The sequence below is a fragment of the Cucurbita maxima genome, unplaced genomic scaffold (assembly GCF_002738345.1).
Source record: "Cucurbita maxima cultivar Rimu unplaced genomic scaffold, Cmax_1.0 Cma_Scf00017, whole genome shotgun sequence".
In the NCBI taxonomy this organism is placed as follows: Eukaryota; Viridiplantae; Streptophyta; class Magnoliopsida; order Cucurbitales; family Cucurbitaceae; genus Cucurbita; species Cucurbita maxima.
Genome location: NW_019272033.1, coordinates 4,343,152 through 4,358,557, shown reverse-complemented (window position 1 = coordinate 4,358,557; position 15,406 = coordinate 4,343,152). Strand labels below are relative to the sequence as shown.

Here is a 15,406-nt window from a genome sequence, read left to right as displayed (position 1 = left end):
AGGCCTAAATTCAAAATAATATTCATAGTTTGCATCGGATCAAATTAAACTTTTAAAGCTCAACTTAATAATATAAACAAAATCTAATATAGATCATTAGATTTTAAATAAATTAAACTTCTATCAAAATTGTAATCTCAAATAATATATATATAATATATATTTTAAATTTAGAACATTGGCTTCTATAATTTGAAACGATAATATTAATGTTACTTATTGACAATAAAATGTGGAGAAAATGAGGAATTATGAACAAAATTTTTGACAGTGTTTCGTTATTATTACAGGAGAAATGAAATGACAAACTTAAAATACGCACACAAGACTGGAAGACCCATCTTTCTTCTACCTCTATCACACCTAACCAACAACCAACGCACAATATTGTATCTACACTACACGCACACAACACTGAACCGACCCTTTTTTTTTTTTTTTTTTTTTCTTTTTTCAAAACAGATCAAAGAAGATAGATGTTTCTAGCCATTGTTCTTAGACATAATAATAAGTTACACCCGATGATGACTTCTCATCTGAGATTCCATGCATTTTTTTCTTCTTCCTGGTACACCTTCTACAGCTTAACCTCCCGATCGAAAATCCAACTGAACGCAAAGGCAGGGCCTTCTTTTGCCCGCGCCTGTGCTCTTTCTTCTAGCCTTCTAATTCTTGCAGGTAACCCGCACACATAATCCTGAGCCTTCTGCCCCTCACCTGACAGCCCTGTGAGCTTTTCCACCTTCCATCGTGCAACTAAAAACTCCAATATGTCTGCATAGTCCTTGGCCGTGTAAACCCCCAGCCTCTGTGCGACAGCCGAGAAGTGATCGAAGAGGTTGTCGTCACGGCCATCGTACATCAGATGGGCAGGCATTGAGACTTTCTTCCTCATCATGTCTTCAAAAGCTATGACAGTTCCTTCAGGGTCTATCTCAAAGAGCTTTTCAACAATTTTTGTATATGCAGTCTCGTGCCGCTTCTCATCTGCGGCAATTGTTCCACATATTTGAGCTAACTTTATGTCTCCATGATCTTTTGCTAGTCTGGCGGTGTTCCCATGGGAGATGAAGGTAGCCCTCTCTTGAAATGAGGTATATATAAATCCTAGGTAGGGATTGTTTTCCGTCCTTGGGTCCTAGAAACACAAACAAAGCCCATATGAATTATAAAAGCAAAAGAACATTAAACAAATTGAAGAACCATCGCCTATCAGGATCAATGAAAAAATTGGGAACGCCGAAAAGTTCGTAAAAATAATCAGGGCACCTCAATAAATTTTGGTACATATGAGCATTTTGATATCCAGCAGAAGAGAGAAAATTCTGCCCAAAAACATATTTCTGAAGAACATACTTGACGCGGGAAACAAATTAAACTGGCATATCAGTTATCAGATAGAATGCATGCAATTACCCAAATGCTGCAGAAATTGTGAAGGATGCAAGTAATTAATACGTATGTGCATGCTGTACTCTTATATAGTTCATGGGTACGAACGTAAAGAAAAGAACTGTCAAGGTAAATGATATAAGGAAAAAGAAAATTGACAGTTTTAGATGGATCTCACCATTCCCGATCCAATTAAATACTGAATTGTTTTCTCAATCTGCCTCATGTCCACTCGCCCAGATAGGTATAGATATTTATTGAGTAGATCACCATGCCTGTTCTCTTCAGCAGTCCAAGCCCTTGTCCAAATAGCCCAAGAAGTGGGGCTTGCTCCTGTTTCGTCCCTAACTCCATCCAAAGTATTCAGCATTGTCTGGTAAGTAGGAAGGGCCTCTTCTGTAATCATGTCTCCAACTAAAACAACGAAGTAATCATCAGGGAGTTCCTTTGCCCTCTCTCTAAGCTCCATGACTTGCTCATGAAATCCCTCAGATGCCGGATCTGGTAAAAAATCTTGTGGTTGCCAACACCTCTCCACTGGTTTCAAATGACACAAAATGTTCTCTTCAGCCCAATCCTCCAAAGATTTAAATATCTCTATCTTCTGAGGTGGCATCGAGTGAGTTACTTGAAGATGCACTTCCCTTGGAGGCATAAAGGGTTTCTTAAGGGTCTCAACCTCCCTGGAATATTTACGAAACACACAATAAAAAAACAAAATAGTTAATGAACAAAGATCGCCTATCGCTGCATAGGCAGATTATATAGTCCAGGGTTTCCTTAATGCAAACGAGATGTGTAAGAAATAAAATATTGTACAAAGGCAATCTGTACAAAACACAAGAAAATGGTCATACCATTTGTTGTTAAGACATCTGAAGTATATGTTTCTCATATGTCAATTTTTTTACCAGGTAACTAAATGTTTAATCCTTTGAGTACTTCAAGTGAATGATTCTTTCAAGCAGCCATGGCAAGTAAAGGATTGGGATTACATTCAAGATTTACACCAGAAAAACTTGGACTCTTAAAGGTTTGTAAACTTATAAGGAGAGATTTCAGAATATGGAATAACTGAGCAGCAGAAGATTGAAATGATGATACATGAGCTGGGACATCAAGAGCCTACGGTGGTGCCACATAATCAAGAGAAGCTATAAAGTTAAAACCGAAGAATTCCAAGGACAGGCCTGCAGAAAGAAGCCTCCAAAACAAGACAGAACATTGAACGCAACACTGTCAAATACACCAAAGAATACCAAATGGACAATCATGCCACCACACAATTAACTACGGTTCGAATTTACTGCCACAGAAAAAAAATAAATAAATTTGAACAACTAATTTTATTATCAATAACTACAACAGAAGAAGGAAGAAACCTGTTCGTACCAGCAGGAATGAACCATTATCACTCAGTCGACGTTATATGCAATAGAAACTAAGACAGACAGAAAACGAAAATGATGCAACTGATCTTCATCGCCATTAATTATGAAATTCCAATGGAAACACAACAGTTAATTAAGAATCAAATTTCTCAAGAACATAAAATGGAACACCATGACATTAAAATGCGTAGAGAATTACAAAAGGAAACAACAAATAAGTGCAAAAATCAACCGAACAATACGCGCCAACATGCAATTAAATAGCAATCTGAGGTGATAATGAGCGGAATAAAAACGAATGAATTCGTTTGCGACAAAAATCAATCGGCGTAATGAACGGATACAACGAGATGCAAAAGAAGAAAACCAAGAGTTAATTGAAAGATGAACAATGCAAAACAACGAAACGGAACCTAAGATTCACAAAGATCTGAAAAGCATTAAAAGAAGAATGAAGAAAAAGAAAAGGAACGTACCTGGAGGTGGAGTGGAGAGTGGAGGCCATAACGAACTTAGGAGATCTGAGACTTGCAAGCTGCGGCATCGCAAAGGACGGCAACTTAGGAGATTGACAGGTGAGTGGATGGAATTTGAGCGCCATTTTCCAACTGGTTACGTATCAACCTTCTTTATTCCGGTGAGTTCGTCGGAAGACGGCTCCTCAACAGGAAGAAGAATGCTTGCGTCGCCCTTGGAATGGAAGAAGAAACCGAGGCCACTTTACGTATGTGAATGTGAAGCTAAGACTTTGGTGGCAACTGGCAATGGCCACTTTCAACCTCACTTCCTCTTTCGCTCTCTTCAATTCTTCTCTCTCTCACTACAAATGGGCTTTTGTGTGGAAGAAACCTCTTGGACCCCAACCAGAAAGGCCCAGCTTACCCCTTCTCCCCTAAACTATACTATATTGAAACCTCCGCAAAAACCACTTTTTGTAAAAATAATAAAAAAATATAATAATACAAATAAATAAATATAACGTGCCCTTTTAATTAAAGAAAATAGTAGTCTATTACAACAAACCAGCAAACTACCGGTCCATTAACGAGTATGAGCAAGAGTTAATGCGACTTTATCGCTTCAATTTAAAAACTAATAAAAATGACAAAAAGAAAAGTACTAATAATAAGAAAACCCCTTCCAAATTGATAAAACGTCTGACGTTCTAGTTAAAGAAAATATACATTAATGGACATTCTAATTAAAGAAAAACATTCATTATTTTAGTTACAAAAATGTCATATATTTAATAATTTACTATAGATTTTGTAATGTCTATAATTTTATTTAGAATAATATTTGTTGTGGTAAATGCTTTTAATACAGTGTCAATAATAGACATTGAATATAAGAGTTTAATTTTTAAACATTTAAGTTGAATTTGTAGTGTCAGTTGGAACTGTTATATATATATATGTGTGTGTGCGCGCGCGCATTGACATCAACGGTTACAGTAAGTATGTGAAGGAAATTAAATGTTGAAAATACATATTGTATAGATTTTGTTCTAAATTATCGACTGCCATGAACGAAGGAAGGTAGTTATAATAAAATGTTGGAGCTATATGAAAGTTTCCAGCGCTAACATTCGACTACTAGTAAGGAACAAGGGAATATTAATAATGGAAGGATGATTGATAGGTCCATCAAGATCTAGAAACTTATTCTAATTTCAATCATTAGAAGAATTACCAGTTTTAATAGGAGAATACGGTCCAACAAGTCAAATATTCAAAGCCTTCTCACTGATCTTGAGACTTCTGTCGCTTTGTGTACTGAAGGATAGGATCCTTAACCTTCAAGAAGAACGAGATTTAAAATTTTTATTCGAATTTTTCATTTTGAATTAATAAATTAAGAATTAGTACCGTGCTTGTCTTTCTGGATCGTTTATCTTGAGTGGATTTTTCGAAGTCCATCTCGTCAGGGTGGTGGTTTGCACTTCCATTCACTCTAATATTATCATTTCCTGGCACGAAACTCTCTCTCGACGCAGCTGGCTGCACGTTTAGTAACAGTACGTATTTGTCAAATATGGAGGGAAACAAATGGCATTCACTTAGTTGAGTGAAAGCTTCAGAAGCACTTACCGCAGGCGTGCTTGTGGGAGTGTTTCCAGGGTCCGTTGATTTCGAATCATTTTGGGGTGTGCCTGAGGCCACTCTCATGCGCGTTAAATCTGATCCAATGGAACGGAGGATGCCACATGTGGACATGTCCTTGTGGTTGCTATCTGAGAAAACGAATCATGCTTCTGTTACCGTAAGCACTGATAATGATAGGAACATTTCTGGTGGAACCGAACTTGAAGTGTTTAAAAGTTTTTACACACTAACCCATCTTGTTGTTGGACTTTCCATGTGGTCCATAAGAATCGATTTCCTGGAAAAAGGTTAGAGACGTGAAAAGTAGAAAACACGAAATGCATACGTAAAAGAGGTTTTGAGTTGCTACCATGTCTTCGTAGTTCAATACTTTCTTTACTTCTCTGAACTTCTTTTCAGCTAAATCTGAGTGGATCACGCGTTTGCCTAATTGTGCAAATAGGAACAATGATTTGGTCATTAGTTAAGGAAAGTAATGAGATCCTTTAAAATAAAAGGCAACACTCCGAATTTTCAAGATGGGGCATACCCAGTCTTCGGCTCCCTTTGGCTTCAACAAAACCATCTCGAATCATCTTGTCAATCATTTTACGTACTGTGGTAAGATTGGCCTCTCCTTCAAGCTTGTTTTGAAGCTTTGAAACCGTCACATAACTCATTTGAAGACTGTGATATAAAGTCTGAAATAAAAAGTCAAAGCTTCAAAATTAAATGTGGATATTGAGCAGTTTCAAATTCTGTTGATTCAGCTCAGCGGTATGCCAGAAAGAGTTAAGTGTTGTAAGGAACGAATATTTGTGATAAATAAAAGAGTGAAATAAGTTTAGCTACCTTCATATACAGGAGATCGTGGACTGTGGTAGCGTTGGCACCAACTTTGTCTATTTGACCATCAGTTTCTTCTTTCACCAAGTCGAACTCATATTCAAAAGCCTGATACAATCGATGATCCCAGTAGAGTAAGGAGCAAACAAGAATAAGATATGAACATTTCACTTTCAGTCATCAATTGGGTATACGAGTTTATCAAGAAAAAGGAGTTAGATAACAACCTTCTGCCTGATGATGTTGTAAGAATCTCTTCCAGTCTTAGATAAAACGCCTTCGTTAACAAGCTTGTCCATAATTTCTGAAATGCAATCAGAAGATTCAGATGCGTGTAATCAAATCTATGATAATAATACTAAGGCTTTCTCCATTAATAAACTTAGCTTTCTCCTTTAATAAATGTAACGAGGGACGCATTCCTATACCTTCAATTAAAACCTGCAGTAAAAAGAAAAATAAGCCAATATCATTTCAAAGTAAATAACAGTTATTGAGCACACAGTTTGAGAAACAAGGTCCTTGCCACCGAGATGTCTGGAAAATTTGAAAGAACGTCGGTAATTTCTAATTTGTCATATTGGTAACTATAGATCCAGTCCTTCACCCTTGCTAACTGCTGTTCATCTTCCTCTGGATCCTGAGTCTCATCTGCACACGATATAATTTCTTGAAGAAAGGCAATTAGCTGGGAAATCCCGCATTGTTAGAAGGGTTTATTGCCGAAAGAAGAGTCGTCAAATGCAGAAAACGTGAAGAGTTACAGGAAATACATTGAGATGCATTTCGTGGATTTTCTAATTTCGTATTACCATTCCGCTTCTTGTGTCCAGCTGATGATCTCACTTAAAATGCATAGAAGTTTATACCAAAAAATTTGAACACGCATTCATTACATTTTACCTTCATCAACTTTCCTAGTATTATCTTGTTCTTGTAGTTGTAGTTTTTCTGTCAAGGAAATGTTGGTTATTTACAGTAACAACTATAATGAATATAATAAAATTTTATAACAGGAGAACGAAGCGAAACAATAACGTTCATGCTACAACCTCTTGGTGCAACAATATACTCGCCTTCTGGGGAAGGGTCAACCTGGTTATGGAAGAGAGACACTGTCATGTGCTTTAGACCACCTTGAAATTAAGTTGACAGAATATTGCTCTGAATCAGCCATTTAGGATGGAACAGGATTAGTTCACCTCACTATCAGTTTCAGAAAACCCGTTCCTTTGTTCCGAGTTAGCTCCTAAGCTAACTTCAATCTCTTCATTATCATCATTTTCATCTTCACACGGATCAAGCACGCTCTTTACCTGTAAATTTGACAAGCAATCAAAACTTTAACTCAATTATTGATCATGTGCATTACAATTGTTTCACCTACATAAATTTCAATCACTTACTTTGAGAGCTAATACAAAATGCTTGCTGTTGACGTTTCCAACCTCCATCCTTAATGGACTTTTAGTCCAGGGATGATGTGCCTCTTCTTCTGCGCAACTCCTGAAGAATGGAGGTTCATAATCGACTGGCTGCAATAAGATGATCATAATTACTAATTTCACTGAACGAGGATTTTGCTTTAAAGGAGAAAATACCCTTTTCTACTGTCAAAAGAAAGTGAACGCGTGAGCCATGTATATAATGTAGCACCACAAATTAGCAATTGGTTTGCTAGTGTAACGTGGTTGAAAACTATCAAATAAATCATAATGGCATGTGAAGTACAAATGTTCCCAACGATTGAAACAAACATTGAATAATTTTGGAAAAGAGCATGTAAACATACCGTAACATCATCATAGTAGAGGAGTTTCATCAATATGGTGCGCTGAGATAAAGAATCAATCATGTTAATTCGAAGCATGGTATCTCGTAATGCTTGATGAAAATTCACATTTTAGAAACTTCAACTCTCTTATTCAAATTATGAATTCGTTAGGCCTTTACCTCTTCGGGCATCTTATCCAATGTTCTCATCAGCTGAACCAGCGTACGAACCATCTTACAAGCAGAACTCCTGAAGTTCAAGTTATCGTCACACATCTCACTGCCGGTACTAATAAAAAGAATGTTCAAGGTACCGTCACATACCTCATCTGGTTGGGAGTTATTTCGGCCGTGGAGTTACACTTGAATGTTCCTCCCTGTTTCTTGTTTCCAGTGCGACTGACGTTCATTGAGACCTCTTGACTATCAGAATTGGAATAGCTGAAAGAAACTGCAGGCAAGGACTTAATAAGTATCAATCTTAAGAATTATTGGAAATCTCTAAATACTCACTCACTAGAACAACGGTAAGTTTTCTATACTAAAGAAATGAACATTTCATTTTGCCAATCAAAACTACATCTCTTTAGCAGGATCAAACAGAAAATCTAGAGATGTAAGAAAAAAATTGAGAGAGCTTACAGGCATATTCCTCAATCATTGGCCCTTCCACCGCCTCACACACGCAGAACAGAAGCGTTTTAAGGTACTTCCTCTGCAATGCATCATATACACCTGAATAAACGTAAGAAAATCATTGTCAACAATAGATTATAAATTGAGAAAAAAAAAAATATCAGATATAAGGCTCAACTCGACATGCCTTTTTCCATCCAGTCAATCAATCTTCGAGACTCTGCATCCATCGGCATGAGCTTCTTGATCTTCATCTCTGTCAACAAAGAGAACTTATAATCAAATGAAAAGTAGTTCTTATAGGGATTGATAAAATTTGAAAGAAACCTATTGGTAAAAATCAGCGTACCTAAAGCAGGAACTGATTTATCGTTGAAATACTTTTCTGGAAAAAGACCTCTGATATAACTGATATTGAATATAGCAATGCGAAGTAGATTCCTCGTCTGAAGCCAGAAAACATAAACAAGTCAAACGGATCCAATTTTATACAATAATCGGTAGTCAAATATTTGAATTACATAATGAGAGTGTTCATATCTTATTGATTTTTGGGAAGGAAAAAACAGAGCATCGATTTAGATGTTAAGAAGTTGAATACTACAGAAGAAATTTTCCCGCATTGAAAATAAAATATTGAAAAAGATTCGAGTAATTTTCTTCATCGCGTGATTTTCGATCCGTTCAGCCATCAAAATCGAGTATGTACTGCAGTCGTATGCGACTCACTGAAATAGGAGCTGTAGTTCCATTTCTCTACAACAACACCCTTCTTCGTTTCCGATTAATGCAAGGAAACGACTCCCGAAACTGCTCTATGTATCATAATTTGTAGATAATTCAAGACCGATGTTAATGTTCGTCTATATGACTAAAATATTTAAGTAACTGCCATCGCAAGGCAAACAAACAGATTCAACAAGCTCAGGTATCAATACCCCCATTATCCGCGATGAAAACTTCAAATCCATCACCAGAACACAAGAATGAATTAATAAAATAAAATAGAATTCAAAGCAACTAACCAGGAGAAGAGAGTCCTGCTCCGTGATCTCTGCCTCCTTCAATTTCTGTGCAACAGCCTGGAGGAAATTATTAGTTTCAGAAAGAACCAGTTGAAGCAAATAAGAGACGCAGATATATAACTACAATCCAGCAAGAAAAAAAAAAATCTCAGAGAGCTGGTTCAAATCACCATATTTCAAGAGTATGCAACGGAAAATGGAGAAGCGAAGAAGGAGAGATGCCTTCGAGAGATCAGTTTCGAATTTTGAAATAGCAGGAGATGCTAGAGAAATATGGCGGGAGATGAAGGTGATAGATACTGTTTTATAGACGGTCTAGAAATCTTAACCACGGTTACGAAGCTAACCAGGACTCGTTTAACTAAGCTTACAGACACTAACCTTCGTCTGATTTTCTTTTTTTTTTTTTTTTTTCCTGCAGACATTAATTTATGTGATACAAACGAGTTTTTTTTTTTAATTCATATTTTAAAATGTTGATATTTTTTTATTCTATTTATTTGTGATCACAACCAATTTTCTCGTAAACGGTAAGAAAAACACTGGAAGCGACGTTTTTTCTTTTCATGAATTATGCTTGATTTGGCCAACAACCAGTATATTTAAATAACTGTTTTCTTTAATACAATTTCTTTTGTCCATTAAATTATTTTTCTTCGAAAAGTTAAAGGTTTTTTTTATTAAAAAAATAAATAAATAACGTACACAAAAACATTAAGGTCTGCCCAATAATAATCCATTAAAATGGTTTTAGAATTAAAATAAAATTGGAAACAATTCATTGACAGTGAACCAAGATTGCAACAACAAAGAAGCCCACACGACTAGAAAGGTAAACAAAAAACTACTTACAAGGGTGTGAAAGCCTCTCCCAAACGACTTATTTTAAAATCTTGATATTGACATCAATATATAAATGGTATCAAAACTAGACACATGTTGTTTGTCAATAAGGATCCAAGGAAGTGAACTGTAAGATCTCACGTCAATTGAAATAGAGAACGAACTACCAAAGGTGTAAAACATCCCCTTAAGAAATGTGTTTTAAAACCTCACTATAATGGATTAGACAATATCTCGAGTTTGGCTGATTACTAGCTAAGGGCAATTCAAATAAATAAATAAATAAAAGTAAAAGACAAAACAAACCAAGAACTCACCTTCCCAAAGTATTTGGGAAATATGTATTATATATTTGAGTTCCTTTGTTGACCCAAATGACCTAAAAAAAATTCTTTTTCGTGGTTGATTGGGAAAAAAATGAATCTAAAAGTACTACGAAGAGAGCAAATGAATTAAATAGGGAGAATAGTGTGTGTTTTTATTCCAACAACCTTCACAAAATTTTAATACATATTAGAGGCTTGCCTTTCGAAGGGGTTTCTATTTGAATTCAATGAAGGATAAACAGCAGTAGCTATTTTCTGTCGAAGGTTGAACTTTTTAGCAATTAGTGGCCTGACGTCTTCAGCTCCCACCAGCGTTTCCAGAAATGGAAGTAACAGAAGTAACTCTTTATCTGAGCGATCATCAAACCAGCTCTCTATTGGTATTCCGTTGTCCACTTGGAACCCAAATGCCTGAAATAGTACATTCACATAAACAACATTTCTTGTTTCAGAAAGACTATAGTCCAGCAAAATATCAAGCGTTCTAACTCGGAGATGGTCAAACGGTCTCATTTACCTGTGGAGAGTTGTCAACAATGATAACACGTGCCAAATCACGCCCAAGAACTGATAAATCTTTGAGATAGTTCCCATCCACAAAAACACACGACTCACGGAAAACACGATGTCGAAATATTTTCCTCTTTGGATCAAGAACATTCAGAAGCTGTTCTGCATAAATACTCTGACTAGCTGTAAATATGATGATCTCAAAATGATGGGCAACTGCTTCCATGAAATCTCTGAGATAAGGTCGGCATCGGACATAAACTGTGTGCTCCTGGAGATTGAAATTTACGGGAAATGTAAAATCAGCATCAACACACGGCTCGAGTGTAGAATGCACCAGAGTTTCTGCAAAATGAAGGTACGCACGGTAGGTTATTTTAAAGGGTTAATATAAGAACATTTACATTTAACTGACTGCACACTGGGCAATGAATGAAAAAAGAATGTCAATTACCATAAGCACAACAGAATAGCATGGATCAATTATTCCACAAAGCCTTTACATTTTAAATTTCCACTTTCCATCACTCATGATTGCATGGTAAACATATGGAAAATGCTAACTAAGTACTTAGAATGTGAAGATGCAATCTTGACCAGTAAAAAAAAGGGAAATAGGCGTATTTAAGAAGCCTCCACAATCACAAAGTCTATATGCATCATATGAAACAAGAACCATGTCAATGTTAAGGCTTGTTACCATCCAAGTCCAAAACAAGAGTCGTGGGAGGACAACTCCGAGTCTGTTTTGGTAGTAGCATCGGTCGATAAGTTGGGACAACTGCTGATAAATCAGGTAGATTCTTGATGAAGAGATAAGGATCAAAATCATCTATTTCTTCATATTCATCATCCTGCACATGAACTTCAGCTGCTATAGTATCATGAGCATGCTCATCGACACACTCCAGCTTAGAGTTCTTCATGGCAAGATATATAGCTGATACTTCAGATGATAGACCAGCATCCCCTAGATCTGCATTATGGAAACAAATACCTTGAACCTAACAGTTCTACACAACTAAACTCCATATCACCAGAGAATCTCATACTTGTCAACGTAAATGGGGCCTTACTATAATTCTTATCTTGATCGCCATGAACAAGATATTCTGAATTATCTAACTTGCTATCAGAATGGAACACTTGATCTCCACCTTGAAAGAATTTGATAAACTCAACTGACAAGAAAGAAGAAAAAGCTAAATTAAACTCCAAGCATGTTACAGAATAATTTGAACTCCAGAGGAAAATAATGTCCTCTGTGAAATAATTTCATTGTCTACCTCCACTCCGAGCTTCTCCTCCAGCATGAGCAGATGCAAGAAATGAAGGAGAAAATATTGTTTCTGATGCAGAGTTATCAATGTTATCATCATAAGCCTGCAAAACGAGTTACAGATGTAATGCCATCCATAATAAAAAGTGAGTCGAACCGCCCCACCAAAACCAGATAAGAAATAACACTCAATGTAAAGTTACACGTGCATGAATGTTCATTAGTCTAGGCAATATTCATCAATAATTTACCTTGAAGCCCAAGGAAGCACCATCAGTTGCATCATGGTCCAAACAGGCACCAGATGTCTCATTGCGAAGAAAATCATACTTAATGTTCAAGTCTGTCAAAACATCATCTCCGTTCTTTGTTGATGGCAAACCACCTTAAAATGAGACAAACTCTTAAACAAAATTAGCACTCCTACCTCTTTCATAAATAAACTACATTTCAATTAGATTGCTTTCTTCGAATGAAGGATAGAAATTTTATAAAATAAGTGGTAAAATCCACGGTTATCTGAAATGAAAATGATAATTCTATTAGATGAATACAACTTTAAATTAGATGGACAAACTAGTTTTAATTCTATTGACATAGCAACAACTATTGAATGAGATGTGAAAAACAAAAAATATTTAAAAGTGATAAACAACATAAAGAAATTTCCTCTGTAAAAGACATACGTGAATAGACATGAAATTAGCAGCTTACCAACAGTACGTTTTCTAGCAGAGGATGTAATTAGTTCGGTTATATTCTTTTCTACAACTTGTAACGTTTCAGAATATTTTCTTTGAGATCGTAAAATCTTGGGACTGACAAGCTCTCGAGCAGAATTTCTCCCATGATTTTTTTTCTTCGTCTGCATTTTTCAAATTGATGGGAAGAAGTTCCAATCTCAAGATGTCACTCGATGTGAGTGCCCACTTGATTTTGGCAACAATCAATAAATTAGCTAATGAATAATCATAAATAATTAGTAAAAATTGTTGCAGGTAGTTATAAAGAAATTCGAATAACTAATGACCTACTCTTTCATCAAAGCAGAAGATAATTAATCTCAAAAGATCACCTTACTCAACAGGATTAAGAAGAATGCCATCTCATTTGTACTACAAGTGAGTAGTACAAATGACATCCAGTTAAAATCTAAAATCAGCCAGTCACTGTACTGAATAGTATTAGAGCTGGAAGTTACCGACGCGCAATGAAATTTTCCACAGATCAAAGATAAAATCCCACCCAGTTATACATCACGAACCAAGTAAGAAAGAAATCACCAACGCAATTGCAGACATAAATTTTAAACGAAACGCATAATAAAATCGAAGAAATTTAAATTCAGAAATGTTTTAGGGTTTACGACAAAATCTTTCAAGATGACTATTTCTGTACAACCAGCAGTAGATTACCGATTAAGATATCCTCAAGATTTGAATTTAAAAAAACAATCATTAAAAACGGAGTGCTTAGTAAATGATTATAACAAACAATCCATTATCTGAAATAACAAAAACAACGCAGAGAACTAGAGATCATTAAAAATCAAGAAACAGAGCTAAAATTCTGGTTTAAGAAAGCTAAAGAGAGTAGAGTGAAGCAACATGTAATAACGTTCAAAGCCACTAAATCAAGGTGAGCACCTGAAGCAAAAATTTAACCGGAAGAAGATCAGAAAGCGGGAAGAGAAGCTTGCTTCCAATCAGAAGAAGCAGAAGCAGATAATTAGTTCAAAAAAGACATTGAACGAGAGATCAAGCTCGAACAATCAGAAGAAACCCTAGCCTGGTTTTGGCAGAGAGCAACACAGAGGTTTGGATTTTGGAAATTTGGAGGTTTTTTCCCTCCAATGAAAGCGAAAAGAGAGGGAAATCAGAGGGATCGAAATTAATTTTTGTTCAGACAAAGGATGAGAATATAAATAAGTATTTTTATTTTTTTTAAAAATCACTTTTTAAGACTCTGGTAGCTTGTCCTTTACCTACTCGCGGATGATGTCAAAATTAAGATACTCGCTCTCTTCTACTGCCACGTAATGTGAAAGAATAATTGGATCAGCTTCTTTTATGGACCGGCAGTTTTCTAATTATTATATATATTTTATTATTATTATTATTATTTTTTGCTCCGAGAATTTGACTTTTGTACACTTTGATAGGGACCGCCATTTCCTGAATATTTAAGACAAGCCCTAATTAGGGGGAAATTTATCTTCATGAAGTTTAACTATTTTTATTTTTTCTAATTTCATTTAAGATTAAGTTTTTGTTTAATATTCATTCGTATGCTTTCAAATGTTCCATTATTATATTTTAAATTAATTTTTTAATAAAAAATCGTTGAATAATAATTTAAAAATATACACGATGTAAAATGTTTTAAAAATCAATAATAAATTAGCCATAGAGATGAAGTTTAAAATTTATTACTCATTTATTTACTAACATGTGTTGTGTTCTGATTTTGTCTTACTTGATATGGATTTTTGGGTGGGAAGGGCTGGAAGCATTTATTGTGGAGGTATTTGGGAATATTGAAAGGTGAGGGGGCTGGTGGTGAAAATTTATTTATTGTGGAGGTATTTGGGAATATTGAAAGGTGAGGGGGCTGGTGGTGAAAATTTATTTATTGTGGAGGTATTTGGGAATATTGAAAGGTGAGGGGGCTGGTGGTGAAAATTTATTTATTGGGGAGGTATTTGGGAATATTGAAAGGTGAGGGGGCTGGTGGTGAAAATTTTGGTGCAAACATTCCCCTCGTTGGAGGAATCTTTTTTGAAATTTCAAAAATTGAGCGCCGAACAGAAACACGCAGCTGCTCTGCGGTAGCCCCTAAGCCGTTTGTTCGCTCACAGGATTGAGTTTAATCTGCACGACGTGGTCACGGGATGTTCGCCACGTGTAGGGATCAGATCGTATTTCATGTCCATTTAGGAATTGATATGCATATTTATTATTATTAGCTTAGAAAGAATATTGATTTTAATCTTAATTTTTTAATATGCCTTGGTTATTAATTTTAGGACTCAAATTGAACAAATTGAAAGATTATGGGGAAAATGAGTAAAACATAGCAAGTTTATGAGCAAAATTTAATTTTTTTTTTTAACCTTTAATTTACTATCAAAATTGTATTTGTGCTATGAATCAATTTTTTAAAAAGATTATCATTTATGTCAAAATAATGAAAAAAACCATATATGCAATACAAAATGGATAAGATTTCAATAAAATAAATAAATAAAATCTAGTTATTTATTTATTATTATTTTATTTTTTTTGTTAAAATTTGTGAGTTT

General features: G+C 35.4%; 3 protein-coding genes across 6 annotated transcripts; all 3 read right to left on the bottom strand.

Moving 5' to 3' along the window:
• Window positions 1–233: 233 nt before the first annotated feature.
• Window positions 234–3,565, bottom strand: LOC111491893 (acyl-[acyl-carrier-protein] desaturase, chloroplastic). Its single transcript, XM_023140981.1, has 3 exons — window positions 3,260–3,565; window positions 1,571–2,075; window positions 234–1,138 (listed from the first exon to the last, which is right to left on the bottom strand). The coding sequence occupies exons 1-3, from the start codon at window positions 3,382–3,384 to the stop codon at window positions 578–580; spliced, it is 1,191 nt and encodes a 396-aa protein (XP_022996749.1). The 5' UTR covers window positions 3,385–3,565; the 3' UTR covers window positions 234–577.
• An 811-nt stretch (window positions 3,566–4,376) lies between these two features.
• LOC111491690 (meiosis-specific protein ASY1) lies at window positions 4,377–9,385 on the bottom strand. 2 transcript variants are annotated; one of them, XM_023140676.1, is made up of 22 exons: window positions 9,318–9,385; window positions 9,148–9,204; window positions 8,472–8,568; window positions 8,310–8,378; window positions 8,129–8,221; window positions 7,811–7,937; window positions 7,667–7,736; window positions 7,506–7,547; window positions 7,120–7,248; window positions 6,916–7,029; window positions 6,766–6,808; window positions 6,617–6,664; window positions 6,240–6,364; window positions 6,142–6,154; window positions 5,941–6,017; window positions 5,720–5,821; window positions 5,418–5,568; window positions 5,238–5,314; window positions 5,120–5,135; window positions 4,874–5,016; window positions 4,652–4,783; window positions 4,377–4,579 (listed from the first exon to the last, which is right to left on the bottom strand). In XM_023140676.1, the coding sequence occupies exons 1-22, from the start codon at window positions 9,318–9,320 to the stop codon at window positions 4,526–4,528; spliced, it is 1,782 nt and encodes a 593-aa protein (XP_022996444.1). In that variant the 5' UTR covers window positions 9,321–9,385; the 3' UTR covers window positions 4,377–4,525. The 2 variants fall into 2 exon arrangements, with proteins under 2 accessions (XP_022996444.1, XP_022996443.1); XM_023140675.1 differs by having other exon boundaries at window positions 5,120–5,165; window positions 9,318–9,383.
• A 1,053-nt stretch (window positions 9,386–10,438) lies between these two features.
• Window positions 10,439–14,006, bottom strand: LOC111491691 (CTD small phosphatase-like protein 2). Of its 3 annotated transcripts, none has more exons than XM_023140677.1 (8): window positions 13,752–14,006; window positions 12,820–13,034; window positions 12,357–12,490; window positions 12,113–12,209; window positions 11,879–12,007; window positions 11,527–11,802; window positions 10,834–11,171; window positions 10,439–10,727 (listed from the first exon to the last, which is right to left on the bottom strand). In XM_023140677.1, the coding sequence occupies exons 2-8, from the start codon at window positions 12,974–12,976 to the stop codon at window positions 10,494–10,496; spliced, it is 1,365 nt and encodes a 454-aa protein (XP_022996445.1). In that variant the 5' UTR covers window positions 12,977–13,034; window positions 13,752–14,006; the 3' UTR covers window positions 10,439–10,493. The 3 variants fall into 3 exon arrangements, with proteins under 3 accessions (XP_022996445.1, XP_022996447.1, XP_022996446.1); XM_023140679.1 differs by having other exon boundaries at window positions 11,903–12,007; XM_023140678.1 differs by having other exon boundaries at window positions 13,809–14,006.
• Window positions 14,007–15,406: the final 1,400 nt, after the last annotated feature.